The sequence below is a fragment of the Coloeus monedula genome (genome assembly GCF_965178545.1).
Source record: "Coloeus monedula genome assembly, chromosome: 1".
Classification (NCBI taxonomy): domain Eukaryota; kingdom Metazoa; phylum Chordata; class Aves; order Passeriformes; family Corvidae; genus Coloeus; species Coloeus monedula.
The window spans coordinates 85471361-85498704 of NC_138781.1; the positions used below are offsets into that span (position 1 = coordinate 85471361).

The window sequence follows — 27344 nt, forward strand, 5'->3', positions numbered from 1 at the left end:
TATCTGATGATCATCCTATACACTGGTTCTAGAAAAGAGACTGGAGGAGAGAGCATAAAATAAGATCAACCAAGAGTCCTGCTACCACTTGTCTCCCCTAAACTGTTTGCTTTGCTGCACAAAATGACAGCACAGTTACGCTTCAGACACATTTTTGTGCTCAGGGATGCTGAGAACCCCTTGTGCCACTTAACTGACTAGGAAGCTTATCATAACCATTATCACTTTCATCTACAGCAAAGTCCAGCCAACTAGCTTTTGTTATGCATAGTTACTACAGAGGAGAATTAATAAAAAAAAAAAGTTCTTTAAATGCTGGTTTCTTTTCCTTTTTCACAATTTCCCCTGAATTATATGATCTGGAATGAATTGGCACTCCAGACATTGCAGCATTGTAGTTCTTGTCTATCTCCATATCTACTGTTCTTATCATAAATATATATTCTGGTTTTTGCTATTCAGAGCATGTATCTATTATATAAACAGATGCTTTTAAAGTGAGCACTTGAGCTGTGGTAGAGGCCCTATGCAGGGGTTAAGCTTGGTCTGCTGACAGTGAATGTGCTGACCTTTTTTTGTTTTTACTCTGTCTGGCTATGGAGTAATGCTGTTGCAATGTAATTATTCTTTACAGTGGGATGTCTTTGTCAAAAGGGAAGGGCCATCTGGATCAGAAAATCCTAAGGCTTATCATTCTAGTTTCCAAAATATTTTAAATACTTCAAAAGCAAAGGCCTTCCAGAACTTGTCTTCACCTTCCAGGTACAATGGCAAGATAAGCATCCATGCCATAGCACTGTGAAAGGAGGGAGACGCTCTGCTTCAATAATTTCCTTTCAACTGTCAGTACAAGAAGCATGAATGTGAACTTCATGAAAATTCCAGCAAAGAGATCATGAAGTGAAAGGAATGTATGCCTAGGGACGGCGTGTTTTGAAGTGGGCTATGCTGAGGAGACCTGTAAATCCTGCAGGTGTCCAAACATCTTAACTTTGGCAATACCCATATGCTTTAAACCCACAAGGGCACAGTTGCTGTCTTGTTTACATGTTTTGCAACTGCTGGAGATAACAGCAGAATGGAAAAGAGGGTAGCAGACCTGATCTTTCACCCCTTCATGTGCTGGGAACCCCAAGTTGTGCAGCACTGGCTGGACCTCCTACTCACAGCACACTGCACAGATCCTTTATTTGCTGGCATGATAATCTTTAGAGCTCCTAAAGGATTGCTTAGAAGTAAACAACTCTATTCATCATTTCTGCTGTCAAATTAAAAGGATGTTTACATGAGAACATACTGCTCGCTTTGATGCAAAGACAAGGCCATGCCAGTGGTGTCATGACCAGCTGTCAAGTGGGAGATGCCTTCGGGCTTCTCTGATAGAATCAGCCACTGGGTTTATCGTGCAGCCACGTGATAGCTGCAGCCAGGCACTGCACAGGCCTGCACCACCCTCAGGTCAGCTCTTGAGGGAATCTCTAACACTTCAGTGTACAATAGTATTCCAGTTAGGATCACTACAGGTGCCAAAACCAGGCATATAGTTGTCCTCAGTTTTCCTTCTGAACAAGTTAACAATCACAAGAGAAATGATAATAGTGTTTTCATGTTTGTAGACTGAATAATTCTTATGGTAACAAAAAAGAAATACTCAGACCTCTTGAGCTTGCTTTGTAGTACATATTTTGTAGAATAAATGTTGTTGGTTTAGCAGTAAACAAGCATCATTAGGTGTTGCATACAAAATGCTGATGAAAGTACGTCGTCTGCAGATTTGGGCTGTGAAAATGTAACCGGGTGTGCTGGGATTGAAGTCAATTCATCATTTAATTTCTCTGTCACCATTAAAAAAAATGAGTGCAGATTGCCAAATCAAGTGGTCGCCTAGGATCATCAATGCAATTATTTCCATTCTATTGAGTTTTGCATCCAAATGCTTCTGTTACCCCTTACTCTGTTGCAAGCTCAGCTGCCTCTCTGGCTGTGGTGGATTCCTCACTTTGTTCCCACTCTGTCTCCCTCGTGTCTTTGCAGTGGTCAGTGTACATCCGCGCTGCCGTCCGCAAAGAGAAAGGATTGCCAATACTGGTGGAACTGCTCCGGATAGACAATGACCGGGTGGTTTGTGCAGTCGCTACAGCTTTGCGAAACATGGCCTTAGATGTCAGAAATAAAGAGTTAATAGGTATGTTCTTTCCAAACAATCTATATATACTGTGGGTTTGGGGATTTTTTTTTTTTCAGTTTGCGGCAGAATGAGCACAATGAAAACTATTCTCACATTTCTAGAACAGTTTCTTTAAATTTTTTCTCTAGTGTGTCATATTCAGATTTTATGTGACAGCTTGCCAGTATATATCAAGAAATTGTTAAATTAATTAAACATCATGCAATGTTTCCTGATCTCTCTTTCTGTAATCTCTGTAAGAGAAGCAATGGCTTTGTTCTGCTTCAACACTTCATTCCTAGGCTGGCAGTAGCACTTGCATCTTCCAGATCAAGGATCTAAGCAGAGCACCTGCTCCTGATCCTCAGATTACCTATTGCAAGTAACTTTGGAGTCATGAAATAACAAGTTATAAAAATTTTAAGATGGTTACAGGAATTTACTGGACAGATTAGTAGCTCCAGCAAGAGAACTGGGAGACTCGTGCTTCACAAACAAATCCGCAGTTAAGGAAAAGGACAATAATTTGTGTAATCATTATTGTCTCTGAATTCTGGTCATATGGTAAGCACACATCTTGGGGGATTGGACATTTCTTAATTTAGGCTTTTGGTGGGTTTCTTTAGCTGAAATTCATCTAAACACCGTTGAGCTTTTACTTTCATGTTCTGTCTTTGAAAAATAAGCACTTCCTTGATTTTTAACTATTTCAATTATCGTGACAAAATTATTTCTACTTCTGTACATTAAGAGCATATTTTCTGTTAATTTTTCCTAACTTGTTGATTTGTTATCATTGCAGCATATCTCTTCCCTGCTTTTAATTACAGAATTATACAAACAGATACTGTGATCATAATGCTTATTGTTTGTATCCAGTGCAATCTTAGGGTTAATGCTTCATTACAGCAGCGCTCTGCAAGTTGTTAAAACAAGGCAATCACTCCTCTCATATTGGAAGGAGTGTCTCACTGTACTAATGTTCCCAAATCTGCAAATTTAATTTAGGAATGTAAGACTATACATGTAAAATTGAACTGACTTAATCTGATGTGGCATTCAAAATACTGGGCAAATCATGGATAGTAAATTTACACAGCCTGAACATTTTAATATTTTATTAAATTCTTAAAGGACACATGATAAAAGCAAAGATAAATTTTAAAAAGGTGGGAACAGTGTTGAAAATAATAACCTAATATATTTATTTATGTAGCCAACTAATAACAGCTATAGAGTGATGCTCTGATTTATATTATTTGTAGGGTTATTCCGAGAATTTGTACTTCATAATTGCAGTGGTAATTTGCTGTAGCTCAAAAACAGCCCAAACATGCCAATATGACAGGGGAGTTATGATTATAATTCTTGAACCATTTCAGCTGTGATCTTTGTATTTTCATTTCTTTGGCTTTCATCACTGAACTTCAAACAAGCAGTAATAGCGGTCATTACTGCTCTTGTTCTCGAGTACTTTTTAGCAAATAGGGCCTCTCATGGAGCTGATTTTTAGAAATGCTAAACATCAGCAGCGGTCAAGGATTTCAACTCGTGTTGTAGTCCATCCATTTTTGTGATATGGCACTTCCATGTATTGCAGGATGCCTTAGCTGTTGGTGTGCAAAGAAAGCCTCAAAAGGGGCTTGCTTTATCAGGGTAGTTCCTCAAGCATCCTTCTGCCTCAGCAGAAACGACATGCTATTTATCTTTTCTCTTTCTGATTTTTGTTTGTGCATCAGGTTCTTGTGGTGACAAACTCTACCTCACAAGCTGGAATTTCCCCCATAAGATAACCTTTTTTAAAGAAGAATTTTCCAACTGTATATATAGTAAAGTTACATAGCTAGAATTGAGTTGGTTGGGGGTTTTTTAATGCCTTTATAAAGCTTTCTTTTCAGTGGTGCTGTCGTTCCATTCCCAGCTGACATTTTTTTACTGAAATGTGCCAGAGAATGATGTATTTAATTCTGCTGCTGCCAAGCAGCCCATAAATCAGTTTTAAGGCACCTGGAAAATATATCAGAAAGCTTGCTAAAATCCAGACTCACCTGTACTGAGCTACAAAACAAGCAAAAAGACCTCTTTCTCAAATGGCCAGAAGTTTCATTCCAGACTTCATTGAATTGACCAATCTGTTTCGTTTTTCACACAGATCTGTCAGCTGTGTTGTCATATTGCTAAAGGTTGGTGCAAGGCTTCTCTTATAATTTATCTGAGCCATCCCCATAGCAACATTTTCTTCATTTATAGTGAGGTCTTGTCCTGGGTTTCATTTCTGGCATGCTCCATGTCTTTAAAAGGACCCTCTTTTTTCTCCTTCTTCGTTGCTTTTGCAATGTGTCATGTGTCCCTTGGCTGAGACAGAGGACATATTCATCTTTCTCCTTCCCAAAATTAAGCTGCGCTCAAAACATGGTAAATCTGGCCTACTTAGTACTGGAATAGGTAATGCAGCACCCAGTCTTCCTCCTTGAACACACTGCCCAGGTGCATTCCTGGTTACAGGTTAGACCACATTAATTTTCACTTGACTTCAGGACCCTTGTCTGCATAAAATAGTACACAGTCTTTGTTGCTTCCCAAGAAGCACCCAAGTGAAAGGTATCTCAGCCTTTTTTGTCTCCAAGCTGAGGGAAAGATCCACTACTGATATTGCCTATTTTTTTCTTCCTTGGTTTCAGTGATCTAGGCTGCACAGCACCCCTATGTCCTTCTGGTACCCCAACATTTTTCTGCTTCTATTCATGTGCTTGGCATTTTGGAAGGCATCTTCTCCTTCCTTGAAGCAGGTTCTGTCTCTGCTAAATTTCTCCATGGGTCCAGTAGCTTCTCTCCCCAGCCCCACTAGATGCCACTGAGTTGACCAAAAATGACTTTCATTTGCTTTTGACTGTTCACTTAGGCAGAATAAAATCACTTTTATCCCACAGGTCCTCTAAAAGCTGTGTTGATGACCTCTGTGCAGTTGTGTCATCCCCATGTTCTTTCCCTCTTCGTCATCTGTCCCTTTCTCTCAGAAAAAAAAAGTTAAGGAAGGGAAAGTAGAATAACAAACCCACCCTTCTGTGTTCCTCAGGGCTATATTGGTGCCTTAGTTTGAGAGTATGACATTTTTCTCTTTCTGCTGGGAATGCAGTTTTTAAGTTCAGGATTACCTGCAGACCTATTGCTCCTGGCAGTGCCAGTCATGCCAGCGCCTCACACCAGAGCTGTCTCACTGTCTTCCCTACAATGAGTGCATCTACAGACTTTCATTCTCTAAAGCCACACTTTGTTGAAATGGTATCAGAAATTGCTAGCTTAATATAGTTTCTTTTCTTTAATTGGAGGAAACTTGGATCAGCTGGGTGGGGCAGAGAATCCCGTCTCTGGTAAACAGCATCTTTGCAGGATAAGTTGTTTCCTTGCAGTCTGCCCCAGCAACCTTCAGTGGCTTTCTGATTCAAACACCTTCCACACAGTTCTCTGGACTTTTAGGGAACTTTCTCTGGGTTACCTGAGTCTACACAGTAGACTTGTGTCCTACTTTAGAGGAACTCTATTTTCTTCCTTAGGAGTCTCCCAGCCAGCACTGGTGCAGCAGCCTCCCTTCCTGCTATTCCCTCTGCCCACTCTGCGTGTGAGAAGGCTTTCCAAATCAGGATTCCCCATTCAGTCCTGGGAAACAAGCCAGATTCATCTTTCTTTTATCTGAAAGACAGCATTTTCTTCTCTGCTACTATCCATGACCTTTTTAACAAAAGTGATTATGCATTTTACAGTTAATTGAAAACTGTGTGACTTGTTATTCTACCTGCACAAGCAGGTACAGACTATCCATCTGAAATTTTTAAATTTTTGTCTCCAAAATTTGCATTTCCCTTGCTCTTGTGTATGCATAGCATTTACCTTTTATTTTAAATGGCAATTACTGTGGCATTTTAAAGTGCAGTAGGTGATCTTTCAGAAAAGTTAAGCTGATTTTTCAAACTGCCCCAGATGAGAAATTTGTCACTATTCATGTAAAGCAGAATATGTACAATATAGGATTTGTCCTCTTGAAGGAAGATTTGGAATTTGTATTAGTACTGTTTAGTGGTAAGTCCACAGAGTTTGGCCTTGGAGAGAATGCAGAGCTGGAGGTAAAACATATAAAACTTCAGTGCACAGTTTTGTGCTTCAAGTCTTTCTGTTCCTTTCATTTTATCCTGACAGTGGTTTCTAATGCTATTCTGGGTCAGTGTTGATTAAGAGGAATATTATACTAGTAATTGAAGAGCACCATTCTTTCTCTTGGCCTCTTGGTCTGTATTTTTGCAGTTAAATAAAAGGGTTTTGGTTTTTTTTAGAGACTGGTAGTATTTTAATTACTCAGCCTTGGAAAACAAGGGGATAGTTCCACCTAAAGGTTTTTGTTGACTATGTACTATGTAGAAAACAAGTCCTGACATATCTAAGCCCTCAAAACATATAGAGAATCTATTCAGGGCTCTAGATTCTTTGGAGTTTGATGGGATAAGTTGAAGTGTTGTAAAACTTAAAACATCCTTTTTGTGGCTATCATTGTAAAAGCTTGATTCGGACAAGTAAAGTTAGTGGTACAATTTCTTCTGCCTTCACAAGGTTTTGAAATAAGTCTTGAAACAGGGCCTGTAGCAGGGGTCATTTTAAAATAATTGTTCCTGAGTTGGGGGCTGCATGTCAGTGCTGAATTATCCTCTCTTCACTATTCATCTGTTGTTAATGCAGTTATATATAGAGAAGTCAACAATAGCATATTAATTAATTATTACTTAATGGGTGCTGGAAACTGCTTACTCTTGCTAGGTGTCTAAAAGTTCATTGTCTAATATAAGATACCCATAGTAGACTCCATTATAGGTGATTGAGAGACTGACAGCAAATGATTTATCTAAAATGTGATAAAATGGAGTTTACCCTGTATTACCATATCACCATTGTTTAGTGATGAAAAAAATCTAGGCAGTGTGTAAATTGACAGTGTACGTCTTGTGATCTCATAAGCAATGTGGGTCTGTTTGGATGCCTGGTGTTTTTTTCAAAGTTTTATTGCTAAACTTGAGACAGTTTGACTGAAAGATATATCAGGAGTTCACAACTCTAATGAATTGTTAGATTTGCAGAATAATTCATGTTGGAAGTAACCTCACAAGGTCACCTTGCCCAGTTTTGCACTCAGAGAAAGGCCAAGTACGTTATTTCAAAGTGTGATATCGATGCTTGGAAAGATTGCTTTTCAGCTGTGAGGCTGAAAATGCATCAGAATCAAGTATTTACATTCTCACAGCAGAACATGGCTCTTCTGGTGTATAAACAGCTACATGGGGTCCTACTGTCTTGAATATGGTTGCATTTTGTTTCAGGATTAGTAATAAATCCAAGTGAAAAGAGTTCCCAGTTTTGTAGTTACAAGAACAGTAGCTAAGTCCTAGTATCAATGTACATTGAGAGGGAATGTGGGGAGATGTGTTGGGAGATGACTAAATTAAATATGCAGCTTTCATCCCACTTTAGAGTGCCCACATGCAGCTTTCTCTTATTTTTGGATGTGAGCATTTCTGAGTTTCTCACACATGCATCTGCTGACAGTGAGAGACACTGAATTTTTTTATTGAATTTCTAATTGACTTATATAGTATCTTAGTCACTGGAATGTTAAATTGACATAAATTCGCAATGCAGAAGATGCCAGAAAGCACTAATCAGGCATTTGTTCAGAAGAAGGTGAAGACATAATGTATCCTGCAGTTTGTTTAATTTGTGTCAATTTTTATTGCACTTCATTTTTTGTGTTTGATAGTTGAGCTGTGCAAAACAATAAGCAGATACCTGAATGAGAACAGGCTGTCATCAAGAGGTTGAGGAAGATGATTTACAAAATTGAACATATTGTCATGCACTAATAACTTGTGCTCCTTACTCTGTATCAATGAAGACGAAGATGTTAGTAAAGTTAGTAAAAGAATAATTAAATGTTGATATTTTGTACCACCTGAATGGCAACATCTGGACTCCCTGGTTTCTAGTGTTGTATTAATACGTTAGCTGAGAATTTAACCTGATAAATATTTAAATGTCAAGTATTTTTTCCATTGCAGTGTAAAAGCCTTGTGTCAAGGAGATGTTGACTTTTCATGTGCCTTAAGCCACTTGCACAATGCTTTTTGCTCTCTGTTTCCTGAAACACATTTCTGACAAGCAGACCTGGTCGTTACAGAGGTTAGAAAAGGTTTTCAACCTTAGTAATTTCTTACTAAATAACATTCTCACATGGAGAGATTTAGGAGGAAAACCAGCATTGGTAAAACTGAATTCTTAGTTTTAGTACCAAAGTAAAGATCAAGCACTTTTAAAACTAGATAAACTCTTCTACATCTGAACTTCCCTATTGCCTAAGTACACCTGTCGGGATTTTCCTCTTCCATGAACCATCTGAAACAAATGGTGTTTCAAGTAGTCAGCTGGGCTTCTGGACAGTAAAGAGAAACTGGCACCTCTAGGTGTTCATCCCACTTATCTCTATCACCTGAAGCATTTGATCTTACAGTGTAGTGGGTCCTGTGTGAGAACCTAGAGAAGTAACCAGAGACTCAATGGCCAACTTTGGTGTGACTGACGGTAGGGAAGCAGCATCCCATCAGATGTTGTTCTGGTAATACAAACTAAGTATTATCCTGCTCCCCTTTAATTAGGTCAGTAGATTTTGCAAGGGCAATTAGTGAAAAAGCGCTACAATTTTTCATTGTCACCCGAAACAGCAGAAATAACCACATGCAGGCTCGAATCTAGGATAATGAGGGATACTCCTTTCACAGATCTGTTTTAACTTGTAATGCCAAGTCAAAGAAACGTTTCATCTCTGTCATTGTAAGATCAAGATGATCTTGATCTTGATAGTAAGATCAAATTCTCACCACAACCCAGACATAGGTCAGCTGTTCCTTCTAGTAGAATAAACTGTGCGGAAATGCCTGTAAAGTTTCTGTTTTAACTGCTGGTATCGAGAGAATCATCTTCAGTATTGCACCATGACAGTTTCTCTAGATATTGATGGTAATTTTAAATGATTACATATAATGCTTTATGGTTTACAAACCTTAAACTATTGTAGGTTTTATCAGTTTGTATTCACATTCAGTATTACTTAAGATTAAATACTGAGTGCAAGTCATAAAAGTTGCAAAATCTGATAGAGGTGGATCAGGAAAACCTAGATTCATTGTGACTGTCCAAAACACCACCACCACCAAAAAACAGCCAAAGGATGTGCCTTTGCACTTCACTGATGTGCATTTCATGCATAAGAAAGTGCCCTGACCTGCACCTTACATTTTGTTTGAGATAAACAATTTCTGTTTGATTCTGTTCTCCTGCACAAGGTAGCAAGCAATTAAACTGTAACCGTATCTGCTTTTCTCACTCAGAAGATTGACATTTCAAACAATTTAGGATTAATTTTCATCTCTGTTTCTCAGTGTGTTCATGCTCTCTGAGAAGTGCCACTTATCTTTTGAAAATTTGGAGTTCTGATCTAAAAAGTGCATATAATTTAGTCACATATTCCATAAAATATACAAAGGTAGAAATGCAAATTTCAGAAACTGCCAAAGTAATTTTTAAAGCACTTTCAAATCCATGAGAATGGAAAAGCAGTTTTGAAAATCCAGGTTTTGTGACAGCCTTACAGTAACATAAGTGTATCAAAACATGTTTCCAGCCTGTTCTGTATCAACTTCAATTGATGAAACAGCAAGCTGGTTTTATTTTTTATTCTCTGTAAGATTCAAAATAGTGTTTTCCCCTGAAATACATATCACCTTAAGTGATTTTCAAGTGATAGAAGTGATATATATGGCATTTTTTACTAAAAGCACTTTCCTTTGAAGAAACTCAAATTCCCATTCATGACACATGTCAGTGCAAGAGAGTAGAACATGGCAGGTGAATTAGCTGTTGATAAAGGAAGGTAATGTCATTTTCTTCTCATGTGTGAAGACCCTGAGAATGAGTCGGGGGCACTGTAATTTCAAAAGATGTTGAAGGTGGATCTGAGAAATGGAAAAATTTAAATCAGTAAGAAAACAAAGGATGAATGTGTATTGATTACATTTAAACTACCTACAGATTGTTTTCAGTCACGTTAATGTAATTTTCTCTGTGCATCTACATCCTTGCACTGTCTAAATTAGTGCAGTTGTTCCTGCAAAATCTTATTCAGTCCTAGTTCCCGAGTTAGATGTTGACAGGTGAAGTGGGCAGTACACAATGTCCTTCTCACCTTGTGTGGCTTTTGAGAGATAATTCCACTTCTATTTTAGTGCCCCCAAAGTTGTTTTCTTCCTATTTCAGGGTGCTCAAAAAGGAAGAATGTTAAGGACAAAACCCAAAGACCATTCACAAAGGTGACACTGGTACCAAATTCTGATTGCAGGGAGCTAAAATATTTCTATGTCTTTGCACAGGAGGAGTAATTGTAGACTAAAACAGAAGTAAAATAGCTGTGTATGCAACACAGATGTTTGACATCATCTGTTAGATTAGAAAATGCACTATAGAATTTCTCATTTTCACTGGATAAGTGTGACAGTCTTGTTTTAGAAATGGTATTCCTTAATTTAGTGCTCCCACTAAAGTGAAAAACCACAAGCTACTTTGCTGTCCCCGTCCCCTTCAGTAAGAGACAAACGGCAGACATACCAAGTTGAGATAAGAACAATTTACTGAAAACTGCAATGAGATAAGAAGACGGACAGTAACAGCAACAAAGTTGATAACAAAAAGATACAAAATTGATACAAAAAGAAGATGTCTTACAGGCAAAAATTGCTCTTCGAGCAGGACAGTGTACAAAACAGTGGACAGAGTGTCCATGCCCACGCTTTTTCCCCTCAAGCCTGAGACAGTGAAAAACAATGGCAAACAAACCCTCTGGTCAGGACCTGTGTTACCCCACCACTCTGTTCACTGCTTGTTCCCCAGGAGAAGGAGTGCCCCTCCTTCTGGGAAGCAAGAGAGACCCTTTCCCCCACCACCCAGCCATGACATATGATAGTATCTAATAGCACCATATCTTGGCCACACCCACTTCTTTATCTGTGATGATAGCCCCATCACAGCTACTGCAAAAAATTAACTCTGTCCTTGGCTGAAACTAGGACAACAACAAAGGTAGAAGATACCAGAGAGTTAGTGTTCAAAGAATGCAAGATCAGGAAGGATTGTGGATGTCTGGGTTCTTACAACTAGCATTTTAACTAAATCTCAATGCAGTTCAATTGAATTTAGTTTTTCTTTGTATTCCTGACCATTAGGTGCTTACACCTACATCATCTTAGCACTTGCCCAGTATGCGCAGAAGGTGATGGTACTTCTTTGTTGGGTTGTATGCACTCTGTGCCAAAATACATGAGTACATGTGTTAGTTTAGCCTTGACAGGTACAAAAAAGGCAGTCACAGACTGGTTGGTTTCTGCATGCCATCTTCAGAGGCTTCTGTTTTCTTACAGTATAATTGGTCTTCATAAAATACTTTCATGTAGGATTTCTTCGCTTGTAAGAACCAAGTCATACCCTGGTTGTTTCCATCATTTATTATGGGTTTTAGTGTTAAAGGCCCTTGTTTCAAGTAACACTAGTAAAACTTCAAATATTCTCTTAATTACAGAAAGCAGAATAATGATCTTTTGCTGCAGCCTTTGCAAATGAATGCTGATGAATATTGTACCTTTATGTGCAAGTATATTGTACCTTTATGTGCATGTAGTACCTCTCAAAAGGCACTGTTTGGGACTGGCTGGAAGTACTGTCACTGTGTCTTAGGTTTCTGGTCATTTATGGGCTCTCATTTTTGTTATTGGTTAAATAAGTCTCAGAAAAAATCCAATTCCACCCCTTAACAAGCAGTATTTTAAAAAATCAAAGTCTGCTGTTTCATGCTTATAACTGGTGGGATTGAACAGCAGCAGTTTTGTAATACACAGTTACAAAATATTAAAAGGGTAACAAATTCTCATCATCTGAGATAAGTGAGGGAATAATCAATTTGCTGAGGGGCCTTATTATCATAATTCCATGAGGTAAGACTGTGATTCTGCTACTTTAATATCTCGATGGGCTCAATTAAACAAAAATAAAGAAATGTAGTTTTCCTCCCAAGGAAAGCCTAGAGAACCCTTAGAATCAGCTTCAAAGCCCCATTGATCTCTCCATGGCATCTCTATAAAATTACTTGAAATCTGGTATTACTGATACAATCTTCAGTGTTATTATGTTTTTCATTCTCCTTTTGCTTCCTCTTGTGGCTGTGTTATGCAAGAGGTTGTGTGAACATGAAAAAGATTCAATGACTACCCCCTAGAGTTAGCAATTTTATATATGTGTAATGTATGATAGTTTATAATGATAGATTGGACTTCAGGAATTGGCCTAAGAAAGCATTAATATGCATTAGTGCTTAAATTCTTGCTTTTTGTATAGATATGTAATATGAGTCGTGCAATTTGAAAAATCACATTAAGACAAAAGAAAACAGCATGTTGTTAGCACTTACAATTGAAGGCCTTTATGTTTTGAAAAAATGAACTAGATAATTGAATATTTTAGATCTGATTGCTCCTATATTCCAGAATGAAGATTTAAGCAAACATAATCAGAGAAACACCTTTAAAGACACAGTTTTGAGAATTTTTAGTAGCTTGTCGAGCTCTATCTTACAAAAATAAATGGAAATAAAGCCTACCTGGTTGCTGGTGGTTTATAAACCTTGGTCAATGTGCAGGGAAGTAATCAACAATGAAGTTCAAAGTTGCTTGTCTTTGTGGTCTCAGCTGTTAAGTAATTGCTAACAGTCTGGGATACTATGAAATTCCTTTCCTCGCTAGATGATATTGTGCCAGTTTACATCCTTTTAGTCCATATAAGCCTAGAAAATTAAGTTAACTATGTAACTTAAGAAAACATGCTTAAAAAATAAAGTAACTTTTTCAGGTTGTAGGGAAGGCTTCAGTCTGCAAGTACAATAAAGACAAAATTTGATATTAATGGATCTGTTTGGCTTGGAGCGGGCCTCCAGAGATCAAGCTGGTCCAGTAACAGAAGGTTGCATAGGACTTTGTCCAGCTGACGGGATGGAGATTGCTCAACCTTCCCGGCCAACCTGTTCTGTTGTTTGACCACCACCATAGCAAAATTAGTCTTCCTTTTATCAGCTGGAATTTCCTGTGTTCCAGGCTGTCTTTTGCTTCTTTTTCTTAGACTGTGGAACTCTTAAGACAATCCTGACCCCATCTTCTCCACACCATTCCATTAAGTAGTTGTAAACAATAGCAAGATCTCTCCGTAAACCTTCCTTTAAGTCCCAGACAATGCAATTCTTGTTCCAGCCCCCAGCTGTCTTTCTGGAGCTCCACTGAACTTGTTCCAGTATTTTGCCTTTTTGTACAGGGCAGAAAAAAGCTGTGTGTGACACTCTAGATGTAGTCTAGGTGCAGAATTGCTTGAGTGAGAGGAAGAATCACATCTGTGTTGGGTTGCCTAGACTCGGTCTAATACAGCCCAGGATGTCATTGGCCGTCTGCGCTACAAGGGCACATGCTGGACTCATGCTCAGCTTGCCTACCAGCACTTCTAGGTTTTAGGGTTTTCTTTAAAAATTTGCTTTCTAACCAGTTGACACCCATCTGTGTGCTGGTACAGGGGATTATTTAATCTTGACTGCATTCAACTGTGTTGGAGTTTGAGTTTCCTGTTCAGCTGTCCATCTGAATAGCAGTCCTGCCTGCCAGTATATTTATTGACTACTCCTCCCAGCATCACATTGTCCACAGTCTTTCCTTCTGTCCTATCATTCAGGCTGTTAATGAAGCTGTGAAACAGTCCTGCCCCCAGTACCACCACCTGTGGGACACCTCTAGTAACCATCTGCCAGTTGGATTTCATACTGGCAATGAAGTTCTTTTGTCCAGACAGTTTTCTGCCCACCATATCATCTACTTATCTGGTCAAAATCTCAGTAAGGACACTGTATGGAGTAAGGGTAAACTGGCACATTTGTTCTTTCAAGCAGTGTAAACTCTGTAATTCCTAAATTAGAAGTGGGTGAACACAATTTAAATATCTTTAACCTCAGTGACATCATTGCAGATACTTAAGTTATCTCAGGACAAGGTTCACCAAATTTTAAACTACAGTGTTACAGTGTATAAGCTTCAGGGTCAAATCATCTTATTGTGGAATCAGGGCCATAATAGGATAATTGTAACTAAATTTGCTTAAACACAGAAGTTGGCTTTATTTACCAGAGGGAATTGTAATAGTAGCTCAATTGGTTGCATTTTTAGTAAGGCACTGTACTTCCAGATTTTTAAAAGGAAATACTGGGGAATGTCATAGAATATTCTGAGTTATAAGAGACCTCAAGGACCATCAAATTCCAGCTCTTGGCCCTGCACAGGACCATCCCCAAGAGTCACACCCTGTGGCTTAGAGCGTTGTCCAAACAGTTCTTGAACTCCGTCGGGCTGGTGCTGTGACCTCTTCCCTGGGGAGCTGTTCCAGTGCCCAACCACCCTCTGGGTGAAGAACCTTTTTCTAACATTTAACTTTGTCTTTGGAATTGATTACTTTGAAATCAGTGGAAATAAATGTAGTTTCTCAAGTGTTTAACGGTGATGCCTATTATTAAACTTGATCACATGTAGACTAATAGATTCTGATCTGATACATAATTCAATTGTATAGCAATAACATCAATTTTAAATTATTTCAGACACATGGAAAAATGGTTGTAAGAAATGTGATCAAAACACTCATATGTACAAAGGCATTTTTATTCTCTCCTTTAAAATAACTTACTTCAGATTCACCTCTGAATATCATCTGCAAAAGTATCCACGTATTAAATTGATATAGAGTGTCTTTAACTTAATCTTTATTTATATTAATATATACACACTACAACACTCTGTGTGTGTGTGTGTGTGTCTGTGTCTGTGTCTGTGTGCGTGTGTGTTTGTATGTATTTAGGTAGGTTTTATTTTCTAGCCTTTTATCTGCACCAAAGAGGAAGAGAAGCTGTGCTGAGGAGTACACATGCATATAGAAAATTACTCCTTTCATGTAAAACACACATTGTATTATGGCACACAATTGCAACAACTAGAAGAAAATCTTGTTCCTGTCAGCTTAATCTTCTCAGGGGAGCTAGAAGGAATTTTTCCATCAAGTTCCTGAGAAGCAGGATTCAACTCAGAGTAACAAAGCAGCATTATTATGATAGAGTGAGTAGGCTGCATAGGTATTAATCACCATAACGATGCCAAACAATGGTAAGGTCTACTTTAAATCAATTAATTAAGTAGGAGAGTAAAGTGAAAGTACAAGTGGTTCTTACCATGTTAATAACATCTGGGTAAAATTCTTAGGTGCCTGATGGTAAATTAAGAACTGAATTTCTGTTTTCAGTCATGACATAGGCTTTAAATTGACTGGTTTAAAGGACTAAAAGTTTATTATGAAAAACAGAGTTGGATGCCAATTAATTCACTTTGATCCTTCGAAAATGTTGCACATAGCCCATTAAGTATATTTAATAGAAATAAATTAATGTTAAATATGTTATATAATACAGTTCATTTTTTAGTAGTGGAATTTCTATTTTCACTCTTAAAATTATAGGTTCTCAGCTGATTGAGTTAGCATATTTAGGAAACTACAGTTCCCTAACCTAACACATGGTAATTCACCGTGAGGCAGTCAGTGACACAACATCCTCCTGCTTTTAGGTTCTATCCAGCCCCTCATTAACACATCACATCTACATTGAATCAGCATTCCCTAACTTACTGGTCAAAATGAGCTGGGGGAGCAAAAAGATTACTGTTTCCTTTCACAGACAAACTTTTGTTAAACACAAAAACTCAAATGAGTGACACGAGCAGCTGACCTGAGAGATGAAAAACTCTGACTTGCCCCAGTATGCTTATGAGGCTCAAAATGATAAATTTTCACACTTGCATACTGGAGGTCTGCCCACAGCCTGAAAGTTGTTTTATTGTGTTAAAATCCAGCCACCATGAATCCTATCTTAGTAGTATTGCACCACTGTAAACTGTTGCTTTACTAAAAACCCTCCCTCCCCATTCTTTGGCAGTTCCTTCATGTCTTACTGGAAAATTAGAACAGCAAAACAGATAAGCTGTGTTCCTTGGACCGACAAAAGCAGGGTCCTTTGGAGTATAATGGTACCAGATAGGCTGGCAAGCTGGCATGTGTAATTTCCCTCTACTGGTATCAAATCTTCAGCAGCTAAAGGTGTTATCCTCTGCTGTACAATTATGTACCACAATGTTTAAATCAAGCCCCAAAGAAAAGGCCATGTCTCTTTCTCTCTTGTGAGCCGCTAACAATGTGAAATACCAAGTACATCACAAGCAAAGCCTTTGAGGCGGGGGGGGTTCTGAGGGTGGATTTTTGTGCCTTATCCACTGTAGTTAAATCCATTCTTCTGCCTTGGGATTGAATATGTATATGCCTCATACTGAAAAGCTCAGCTTCTTCCTAGGGAGACTGAAATTCATCTCGTTCGGTTGTAGCCCTGTTCAAGCATCTTTCATTCACTGAGACTTTTCTGATAAGCTGTGCTCAGCTTACAGAAACTTCAAAGCTGAGGCAAAGTTATTAAAGAGAGAGAAAAAAGAACTGCACCTTTAGTTCAATCTTCAAACAATACAAAAATCGATTAAGAGTCAGAGCCCAGCTTCATTGTAACCCTTCCCACATTCTTATGAAAATGAAATGTTGTCTCTTTCCTTCCCCATTTTATTCTAAAATCTACTTAAAACTTAAGAGATCAGTAACTATTAGTCTGGCAATATTAGTAACAAGCTGCAGTTTAGAGCCCTGTGGCTAGAGATTAGTTGTAGAGTTGCCACCAAACTAAACAAAGAAAGAGAATGAAATTATTTACAAAGCAAACACTAAAAAATCACATCTTGAAGCTGGAAGAGTTATTTGCTTCAGTCATTCTTGAGAAGAAAACCACTAAGTATTAGGTGGTTTCTTGAGTTGGACATTGGCCTATCTTGCCTTGGTTTCTATAAATGTGAATGAATAATCACGTGTGGCTTTGTCATTGTGAGGGACAATGTGCAGAAAATGTCTACACATCACCTGCTAAAAGGAATTCTAAAAAGCACATTTGTTATTACGAAATTGATGAAAGTACTTTCAGAAGCAGTGGTACTAATTTGAAAGTTAGGATGGCATGAGCTTTTTAACCAGTCCTGGGGCACATCTTAGATTACAGTGGGAACCCAGGAGAAAGTGTCCAAGGTGAGCTGTTCACACACTAATCTTCCTGGAAAGAGCAGCGCTTTTGAGTATTGGCCCATCAGTGTGTGCGTAACTCTTGCAGGATGGGTGAGTCAGAGCAGGCACTTGGCCATCTGGCCATGGCAGCAGCTGACCCAGGAGCCAAGTCACCTGTAGGCTGTGAAAAAAGAGAAAGAGTATTCCCTGGATTATGAAGACAAGTGGAGGAAGATGTCTCAGCTTTCTGCTTTGCCTGATTCTGAAGGGGAGCAGACAACAGCAAGTAAGAAAAGAATAGTGGTCAAATATACTCAAGGAATTATGCAATTAGAAAGTGTAAAGAAAACATTCCAAGACCTGGATCTGGTGATTCAGATTGTGAATCTGCCATTTTTCATCTAGATTTTATTCTTGGACCTCATTTTTTCCCTTTCTTCCAAACACCACAAGTTAAGAAGTTTATTCCTTTTGCAAGATCATACTACCTTATCTTCCAATGAGTATTGCACTCATTCACAAGCTAAAAGGGTACTTCATCTAAGGAGTATATTTACAGGGCCCTGAACCACAGAGACTTCAAGTACAGGTCTCAAGCCATTATGATCCTGAAGAAGATGCAGAGTATTATCAAGAGCAGCTATCATATTTTGACTGCAGGAGTTCTGAATATAAGCTCTGTGTGCAGATTCCTGCCAGTCATAATTTTGAGCCCACTAAACCAATACATTTGCATTTGCAGCTGAAATTCACCAGTTATTCTAAGGGGGAACCAACTGATATTGAATCAATTGATAGGCCTGTCAGTAAAAAGAGCTATGAGCCAATCCATCAAGTTACAGCTCCACCTCCTGCTCCTTCAAAATACAGCATACACAACCTCAGTCGATTGATAGTCCTGTCCTGTCTCTCCCAGCACATCACAAGCCTCCACTTTCTGAAGTTAGCTCTGTGCCTGACCCTCCTCCACCTCAGAATAAGCCAGCAATTTTCAGATCCTCTAGAGAGGACATGGTGCAGTTCACTTTTTATCCTCAGAAAAGCTTCCCTGACAAAGGCCCTGTTAAAGGAACTAACAGATTCAGAAAACACTCACTCCTTCTTACAACTGCTTTACAATAAAACCTTACCTAGTGCTGCAAGGCCCTTTGAGCTCAAGTTTGGAAGTCCTAAACCCAAACACAATCTCTTGACAAATGAAGCTCAGCATAAAGGACAGTTCCCATCAAAATCTCCCAGTTCTTGCCAGCCAGTTTCAAAAGCACACAGCTTATTGCAGCTTCCCAAGTTTGACAAAGGAACGGATACAATACCTTCAGTGTACAGGTTCAACAAGCCTAAATATCCAACCAATAATGTTAATGCTGTTGCTAAAGCCATTCCTATGAGCCCTTCAGCACTCAAGGATGAGAAGGAAGACCACAGACACACTGTTGCAGCCACAGCAAGAGGTGTATTTAACAGCTTTGGTGGTGTATTCAGCTCCATAGGGACTGGAGTTAGTAGTTTTATACCACAGAGTATACTCCAGATGGACTAGAACAAGAAATCTGTTTCAAAGTCTGCAGAGACAACAGTATGCTTCCACTTTCGGTCAAAGAGAATAGTAAAATGCATCTTAGCCCCTCAGTAATGGTAGGGCCTCATGGGATTAACATTCCTGAAATCAGTGGAGATGTGCCTGATGTACTGTGACACCAAAACCTATCAGAACAAGTCCCTTCCTGGGGATCCAGACTATCTTGTTGAAGGAAACTGTTTTTCAGTCCTAATTGACCATTTATAAGTATGAAGTTGGCTCAGTGAATAAAAAATGCATAACTGAGATGGACCTGACATATAAGGTGAACCACTCTATATCAAGGCCAATAAGAGCAGCTTGCAAGCATAAATTCAGAAACAATAAAATACCATATGAACCATGTCCATTTTGGACACTTGACTTGCAATTTTCTTTGTTCCAGTTCTTTAGGTAGATCAGATGAAGACCTCATCCTAAACATGCGATGGGGCCGTATGTCCAGGGACTCGGCTTTTTCTGCCTTCTCTTGGTGACCTGCAGCCTCCAGTAGCAGCCTCCTCTGCCCTGCATGTTGTTCATGAACACGAGTAAGAATGGTGCCACTGCGGTACAGTACCATAAAGAGCACAGCACTGTACCTTGTTTGCAGGTTGAAGAGGTATAGTTAGAGAAGCTGAATATTTAATTGAAGCTGAGATAGCAGTCAGTTCGGTCTGTCTTCCTAGCTACTCCTGTTGCTTTCATTTGGATTCGTTCTGCTTGGTCCCTGTCTTTCCTGGAGTCTGCTATTCAGACTAGTTGTGGTATTTCTCCATAAGGGTCTGCACAGAGGATTGTATCATCTGTATGTTCTGCCAGGAATAGTGGTTAATATACTCCTGAACAGCTGTCTTTGTCACAGCAACCCATCTTGTAACACATGCCTATCTTGTGATCTTCTCTGTATTTCTGCAGATAATTGTCTCCTGCCTCTGTATAATAGTATCATCCATTTGACTTTAAGGAATTCCATCTTCCAAAATCAAGATAACTGAAACCTAAACCAGTCCTCAAACATTTTTCAGCCTCTGTCCTTGTCTCTGTCACCATCCATACAACTGACTGTGACACAGGATGGATATAGACCCAGGATAGAAGACTGTTGACAGAAAATAATGCATATATTTTCTACAGAATTCTTTCGACAAATGCTTATATTTCAGTGATGAACCACTAGTATCTGTTCTGAGTACCACCATCCAAACATTTTTTCATCCTATTTGCACCAGTCACATCTTAATTTCCATTCCTGTTCTGTCAATAAATACATATTTTCTCCTCTGTGTTAGTTAGTTTTTCTTCTTGCATACTCTTGCTGCCTTCATATCCCAGAATATATTCATATCAAAAAGAACGCAGTCCATTGTGGTCTTTACGTAGTTAAAATTTGTACTGGGAGAAGAGACTAAACATGTGTGCACACATGAAGAGACAAGTTCATCATATTTAAATGTTTCCTCCATTATGAATAATAATCTTTTTGACAGGAGAGCAGCAAAGAGACTATATGTGTCATCTAGTGTATTATGTCAACTATATGAGATGTAATACATGTATTTTTTAACAGTTTTTTATTGATGTGCAGTTGTCTCATGATGGTCTTGCATTCCATTGGTTTTGCATTTTTTTTGGGCAGGGAGGTTAGGCTAGACAAGCTCCAGATGTCCTTTCCAACCTCAGTTATTCTGGTTCTACATGTAATTATGGAATTTACTCGATACTAATAAAAACATTTTTTTCATGTGTATCTATATGAGGTCAAATACTTCTATGAATTATAAGGACAACATTATCAGACTCAGTCTCTCAAAGGAGAAGTAATTCCAGGACAAAGAGAACTTGAACATAAATGACAGATTTATCTACTTTAATTTGCTTTCAGAAGAGAATTTCGTAGCTCAAAAGCACACCAGGTTCCAAGATATTCTTCAGGATATTTACTTTTAATGTTTGGAATAAATGTGTACTAAGGATATATTTCAGATATTTTCAAAGATAAGAATATGTGTGTCAATAAATCTGGAAGTTAGAGCCACTCAATAGAATATCTCATAATTGGTAAGAGAGTGCTTTATATTAATGATCTTTAAAGAATCTTTTCAGTATGGTTTGTCTGCTATAAATTTCACACAACATGACTGCAAATGTGTTTTGCATTGCTGTTTATATTAGATAAGGAGCTCATGTTCAAATGAGCACGTGGCTGCACAATATTTCTGTTAACTGTGTCTCACTCAAAAGCTGATATGCCGGTACTAATATTCTCCTTCCCTCATGTTTTTTCACAAAAGTTTCATCTATCTGAGTGGATTTTTTTTTTTTTTAGGAGTTGCACTATGATATTTAGGATCCATTTAGTTTTGTAGTGCCATTTAAATAGAGTATTTAGCATAATTGTTAAAGGGAAGACCACTGCCACTTGCTAGTGCATTGCATCATATCCATTACTATCCCACATTTTCTTTACACTGGATTTGATTCATAGGCAGGAATTTTAACTGGATGTTTCTGCTAAATCGAGCTGGGAACCAGCTTGAGCTGCAGGAAAAACAGGGCTAACAGGAGTAAAATCTTTAATTTTCTCGCATAGTGAAAACTAATGTTTGCTTGAGACAGTGATAAGTGAAGCCTTACCTCATTGCTCCTGGTGTGCTTTGTGAGAGCAAGATCATGTCAAAAATCTGTGGTTTCTTTTCTGACAATTATAAATATTTCTTGTGGCAGTTTATTTTCTATTTTTATTGGCTTATTTGGTCTTGGATTTTGTTACAGGTTCAGAATTTGTGCTGTTGGGGATAAGGATTAGAGTTTGGGATTGGGGTAGGAGGTGGGGGAGAGATAGGGGCTAGGGGTCAGGCTTAGGGTTAGGGGTCAGAGTTAGTGTAAAGGCTTAACAAGCGTGGTCTAACACGCAAAGCCCACTTACAGCCACAAAATCAACCCTGCCTTGCTGGCCCAGCTCTCTCACACCCTTTGTGTGAACTTCACATGCCAGCCTCCAGGTCCTGCCTATTCTAGTGCTGAGGCTTGAAGACACCCCAGGGATCCAGCTGAAGCATTCTGTCTGCCTGGACCTCTGCCCATATCCCACCTCCTGGGCACAGGCACCCAAGAGCTAGGGCAGAACAGGGGCTTTGGAGTTAGAGAAGGGCTTTGGGTCAGGGTTTGGAGTTCCATGCAGAGTTTTGGTGAGCAGTAGGTTGGGGGTGGGAATCACAGTGAGGGGTAGGATTAGGGTTAGGGACAGCAATTTAGGGCTGCCATCAGAACAAGGATGTAGGGTAGGGATAAGATAAAGGGTTTCAGGTTTGGTTTCTGGCCTTTACGATAGAGCTTGCGGTAAGGGTTTAGAGAAAGGTGCTGGGATAAGGTTTAGGGGTCAGGTTACAAAGGCTTTGTGTTAGTGGCCAGAGTTGGGTAAGAGCTTAAACAGTGTGTTCTCACATTTGCTGTACCCAGTACATTGCCATTGCTTTTATTGTCAAGACAAATCTAAAAAAGTTCTGGAGTCAGCAATGTGCCTCAGCAGCAAAGTGGGCCAACAGCCTCCTGGACTGTCAGGAGCATTAACAGCAGGTCAGTGGAGGTGATCATTCCCCTCTACTCAGCACTGGGCAGGCCACACATGGAGCACCAGGTCCAGTTCTGGAGCTCGCCAGTACAGGAGAGACACAGACATACTGGAGGAAGTTCAGTAAAGGCCCCCAAGAATAATTATGGCCCTGGAGCTTCTCACCTGTCAGGAGAGGCTCAGGGAGCAGGGACTATTCAGCCTAGAGAGGAGGAAGCTCAGTCAGATCTTATCCATGTGTTTAAATGCCTGATGGGAGGGTGTAAAGAGGACAGAGCCAGACTCCTCTTGGTGATGCCCAGTGTCAGGACAAGAGTTCATGAGCACAAATTGAAATACAGGAAATTCCATCTGATGAATTCCATTCATCTCATAAGAGAACACTGAGCTGAACCTGCATTGAGCAGAGGGGTTAAACTAGGTTATATCTAGAGAATCCTGGCAACCTCGAGTGTTCTGTGATTTATAAGGAAATTATTTGCTTAAATTTTTATTTAATTTTTGCTAGAAGTATCAAGGTCCACATTCAAGCATGACTACACTAGGGACCTCATTCATTCATGGTTGCATTTCAGTTTTACACACTTAGCCCTCTGTGGAATACAAGCAAAGATGGGCTAATCTTTCTAACACAGGGAACTTAGTTTTTCAATTAATGAGCGAGTGACCCTGTAAGTTTATGGCTGTTCTTGCATTTTATTCAAGGTACAGGCTGTAACCTTTTCTTTTGAGAAGTTCTCTGCAACCTTAAGAAAGATATAAATGTTCCTAGTCCAAATTTAGAGATTTTGCAGCATAAGCTCTGTGTACAAAAAGAATGTGCAAAGGTGGTGTTCAGAGTTCACCTGCTGTTTGGTGGATTTAATGTGCAACATGAGAAAAATAAATTGTCTCGTTACTTTTCTCAGGAGAAAAGTTGCAGGATCTCTTAGATTGTGTGCTACTTAGGGTGCTCTTAAAGTGATATGTTTTATACATTATTTGGGTTTCATACCTCAGGATTATTTTAGCAAATCATCAGTACTAATTTTAATTAGAGGAAAATGCTTCTATTAGCATGAGAATATGCAAAGTCATATATTTGTGTATAAAGTTTTTCAAGGTGACACTGACAACAAAGGTTGCTCTCACAAAGGGAACATGACATTCTGCAGATTTACAATTTTCAGAGGAGCAGTCTATCAAGAAATATTTTACCTTTAGTAATATTGTCCTCTGAATCTCCTGTGGTTAGGAGGTCAGCATTGTATATGACCTCTTACCTGTTTTGTTTAGCTGAGAGCATTTATTTTTCAGTCTTGTTTTTCTGTTGTTGTTACGTCAAATCCTTTCCAGCACTCCAAGCCTGATCTCCCATCCATCCCCCGCAGTGCAGAGTGTAGTTTATATTCTGCCACGTCTCGGGCAAGTAGCAAGGCTGCTGAGTACATGTAAAATTTTCACTCTGACTCCTCCCTAGTCTTTCAGAGCACTCTGATCATTTAAAAAAAGGCACTGGAGACCAGGAGCCAGCTGCTCTCTGCCAGATTTGTCTTTTCTACAGATCTGGATGGGGAAGAAGACTTTTGGAATATTTGCCCATTTCTCCCCCTTCTCCTTCAAAGTAACTGAGTCAGGCAATGTTGCAGAGGTCTGAGAAAGGTGAGCTTGAGGGATCTTGGAGGTTATGGGCTTTGCCTTAATCAGGTCTCCTCTGTCCAGCCTATCTCCAAGAAGGAATGAAGTCCAGCATAACAAGTTTAACATACGGACTCTCCGACTCTTGCCAATTGCATCCCCATGGAGGTAAGAGAAGGAAACTGAGTGAGTGCACAGCCCTGAGAATCCTCCTGCCACGTTGTAGTTGTAACATTACTGAGCTGTAAGTGAGCAGCTGTGACTCAGGTTAAAAAAGCAACAGTTTAATGACACTGAGCAACCTCAAATGAATGTCTGGAGGCAAGGTTTCTTTGAGGGCCACTAGAGAGAGGACTTGATCAGCTACTAGCCTGAAGGTGACACCTGGAGCTGTTACTTTGAAAGGATCAGCAGTAGCACAACCCAAAACCAAGTCATGTTATGAACCCTTTGACTCCCACCTCCTGAGGAAGCACGAACAGAACTGTGCTCTAGTAGATCTGTACTCTGATGGAGCAGCTGGGACTAGGATTCATTTGACACAATGTCTTTAAACACAACTGATAATGAGTTGTATGCCTTAGTAGAGCTGAGAAACTTTTTTATGGGAAATGTAAGAGCTACTTGTGTTGTAGTCAAAACAAAAAAATAATACAATACTCATTTCTTAAAGAAGGTTATTGGATGCATTTCTGCCCTTCTTATGAGAATACAAAACTTTCTTTCACTCTGCATCATATCCTTGCTTGCATACTTACTGTGTTCAGGTCTTACATTGTAGTAGCTTCAGGTGAATTAAAATACAGAACTGCAATATAATTTGCTTTTTCTCCAATGGCTGTGTTGCTAAGAAGACAAAACACTCTGTAGGGAACAGAAATTTATCTGAGTCAGAACATTAGTATTATCTGCAAAATAAATTGACCTCTAAAAACACCTGTAAACCCAATCAAATGTCCACTTTCTGCATGACTAATGTGAGGGAGCCTGTTTCTGTACCTGTAGCTTCATTACCACAGCAGACCTTTGTATAGTCTGGTGTAGTTATACTGGTACATTAGTAGGTCAACAGATGAACACTGTTTTCATGAGGTATTTGCTAACAATTGCAGATTGCAGGGAAAAAATCAAATACTGTATTATAGTCTCACTCATTCATGGATTCATTGTCTTGAAAGTTTTAAAAAATAGTTTTTAAACACCTACCACTTTTTCTGTTGCTATTCTTTTACTTGTTCTTTTCCCTTCTGTCCTTCTCCCAACCACTGAAATCTGTAAAGTTGGTGTATGATCTCACTGAGCCTTAGAAACTAACCAGGATTTTATGACTGAAATATAAATAATTTTATTTTATGGTGCAATATAAAGCAATGTGAAATGCTGTTGCATGTCCTCAGTACTGTTTTGCCATCGTACACAGATTAATTGTCTTAACTACTCCATGTAGAGTTTTATTGGTCATGACTTAAGAGGTGTTTGAACACTGAAGTAATTACAGAATAGATGAACATTGCAGTATGGCTCGAAGTGGTTTTGATGTCTGTTGGAAGAGTTGTTTTCAGAAGACACTACCACTTTACCAAGATTTGTATTTATTGAGCTAACACACTTACATCTATGCTTTTTATTTAACCTTTAATAACAGAGTAGATCATGAGGATCCATTTGGATTTTATTTCTCTAAATATTTTAACATACGCCTCTATTAAACATAAGAATCTTCATGTTTTCACCATGGTGTTGTCCTAACTGTATATGAAAGCATGCCAAAACAATCAGTCTTTCAGACCATACCATGGGGACAAATTTCTTCATGAGTTTCAGGCAATATTATAGCACAAGTAAAGAAGAAGGAAAAGAGTAGCCAATAAATCGCAATTCCTTCATGGGCACTTAGAGCAGGATAATGTCTCGTTGCAATTTCCCATGACTACTTCTTTCAGACTCTTGTTCTGTTTTGGACACAAAGTAAAAACCAAAGTGGAAAAGAAAAGCTACTTTTTTATTAATCCAATTTCATACTGTTTAACATTGGTAGACAGGGTCATTAATTTCAGTGGATGTTGGATCAGGTCATAGATCTGGAAGCCTAAACTTACTTTTCTAAAAGTATATTACATTTTTATTTCTTCATTATGCCCTAATTTAAAGTCCCTTGAATCAGACTATTAACAAAATATTATCCTATCTCACAAAATAATGCAGATAAAACGAAAATTCCACTCAACACTCATATAGCACTTTTCCTCTTCAAAGCACTTTAGCAGCACTGATTAATCATAGCATTAATTAAACGACTATATTTTTTAAAAAATTCAGCCTTCGAAAAGCTCTGTTCTCTGCAGGGAGCAGAGGAGAGCATAGCAAGGGACTAAAACCAGCTCCAGTAATCAGAAATCTTAGCCTGCAGCAATTAAACTGAGGAATCACTTCCCTTGCAGAATCTTTCTTACCTTGGGCTAGTGGAAAGATGAAAGGAAAGATGACAGTGCAGTCTAAACAAGAAATAAATCTGTTGGTGTGTAAAGGAGCTGGTTAAGTTGATATATTTGCACTACCTGAATCAATAGGTGGGCTAACAACTCCTTTCCATGAGTTTTCTAGTTTGTATACCTGGCAGAAAATGCAATCAAAATTAATTAGAAAGGAAATTATTTTATTTATTCCACACATGGACTCCATCCATTCTGGATATAAAACCCAGACATGCAAGAATAAATTCCTTGGATCCAACAACAGTTAAGCCTGAGGTTGTCATTTTTGTTCTCAGACAAGCCTCCAGAGCTGGGACTGCAAGGGAGACAGCCAAAGCCACCACCCAAATCCTTTTTTCTGGCCAAGAGAGCAGAAACAGCAGAAGAGTAGTAATACCTCTGACAGTTTGCCTTAAAAAATGCTGCTTTCTTCACTGCTGAAGATGACAAATAGAATCTTATTAGTGGAGATTTTTCTCCTTCTGTGGACCCAGCAGTTGTTTGGCATACCAGGTCAGCAGATAATTAGGCAGGTCAAGCTGAGCTTGAACTGACTCATTTTTATAGTCCCAGCATGGGTGAGGCAGTCAACAAATTAACACTTGCACCTCTTCCCAAATTCATCTTCATAAAGCAGGTTGCGAGGCA

At 38.9% G+C, this 27344-nt stretch overlaps 1 protein-coding gene across 2 annotated transcripts in view; it reads left to right on the top strand.

Annotated features, from left to right (window-relative positions):
- The window catches only part of CTNND2 (catenin delta 2), a gene marked incomplete at both ends in the record, with an annotated part of 531585 nt that overhangs the window by 460363 nt on the left and 43878 nt on the right, over window positions 1-27344 (top strand). Inside the window, one exon of one of the 2 annotated variants that reach the window (XM_082277797.1) lies at window positions 2035-2185. In XM_082277797.1, the coding sequence (XP_082133923.1) occupies window positions 2035-2185 (151 nt within the window). Of the gene's footprint in view, window positions 1-1953; window positions 2186-27344 lie in introns of both variants that reach the window. The other variant, XM_082277798.1, reaches the window with a different exon arrangement.